At 62.5% G+C, this 357-nt stretch overlaps 1 protein-coding gene across 1 annotated transcript in view; it reads left to right on the top strand.

The window, feature by feature from the left end:
• The window catches only part of ESPL1 (extra spindle pole bodies homolog 1 (S. cerevisiae)), a gene marked incomplete at both ends in the record, with an annotated part of 10,371 nt that extends 10,019 nt beyond the window's left edge, over positions 1 to 352 (top strand). Inside the window, 2 exons of the mRNA XM_009880089.1 lie at positions 13 to 168; positions 290 to 352. Coding sequence (XP_009878391.1) covers positions 13 to 168; positions 290 to 352 — 219 coding nt within the window. The remainder of the gene's footprint in view (positions 1 to 12; positions 169 to 289) is intronic.
• Between the last annotated feature and the right edge of the window lie 5 nt (positions 353 to 357).

The following is a 357-nucleotide window of genomic DNA, read 5'->3' as shown; positions in this document are numbered from 1 at the left end:
GACCTTTTGCAGAGCCTCATAGACACCCTGGAGATGCAGGTGCTGGGCTGTTGGAGGGGGGCCCTGCTCCCCACCGCCCCCCAGTCCTCTCTGGCAGAAGAAGCCGCCCAGTTGCACCCACAGCTCCGCCGGTGCGGTTGGAGGGACTCAGATCCCGCCCTGCTCAAGGTTTGTCGGGGGCCAGGATTTTTGGGGGTGCCCCGAGCTCTTGCTTTGCCACCGCTCACCCCTTTTTTGTTGTTTATTTTTTTTTTTGTTTCCTCCCCCCTCCGTCCCTCCTTTCCCGCAGGTGATGCTGAACGCCGCCCCCCTCCTCGCCCCCCAGGACGTGCAGACCCTTTCCTTCGGCCTCTGCTC

This window comes from Charadrius vociferus, unplaced genomic scaffold (assembly GCF_000708025.1).
Source record: "Charadrius vociferus isolate BGI_N301 unplaced genomic scaffold, ASM70802v2 scaffold2832, whole genome shotgun sequence".
Classification (NCBI taxonomy): domain Eukaryota; kingdom Metazoa; phylum Chordata; class Aves; order Charadriiformes; family Charadriidae; genus Charadrius; species Charadrius vociferus.
The sequence above is the reverse complement of the archived record's forward strand: the minus strand, read 5'-3'. Positions and strand labels throughout refer to the sequence as shown.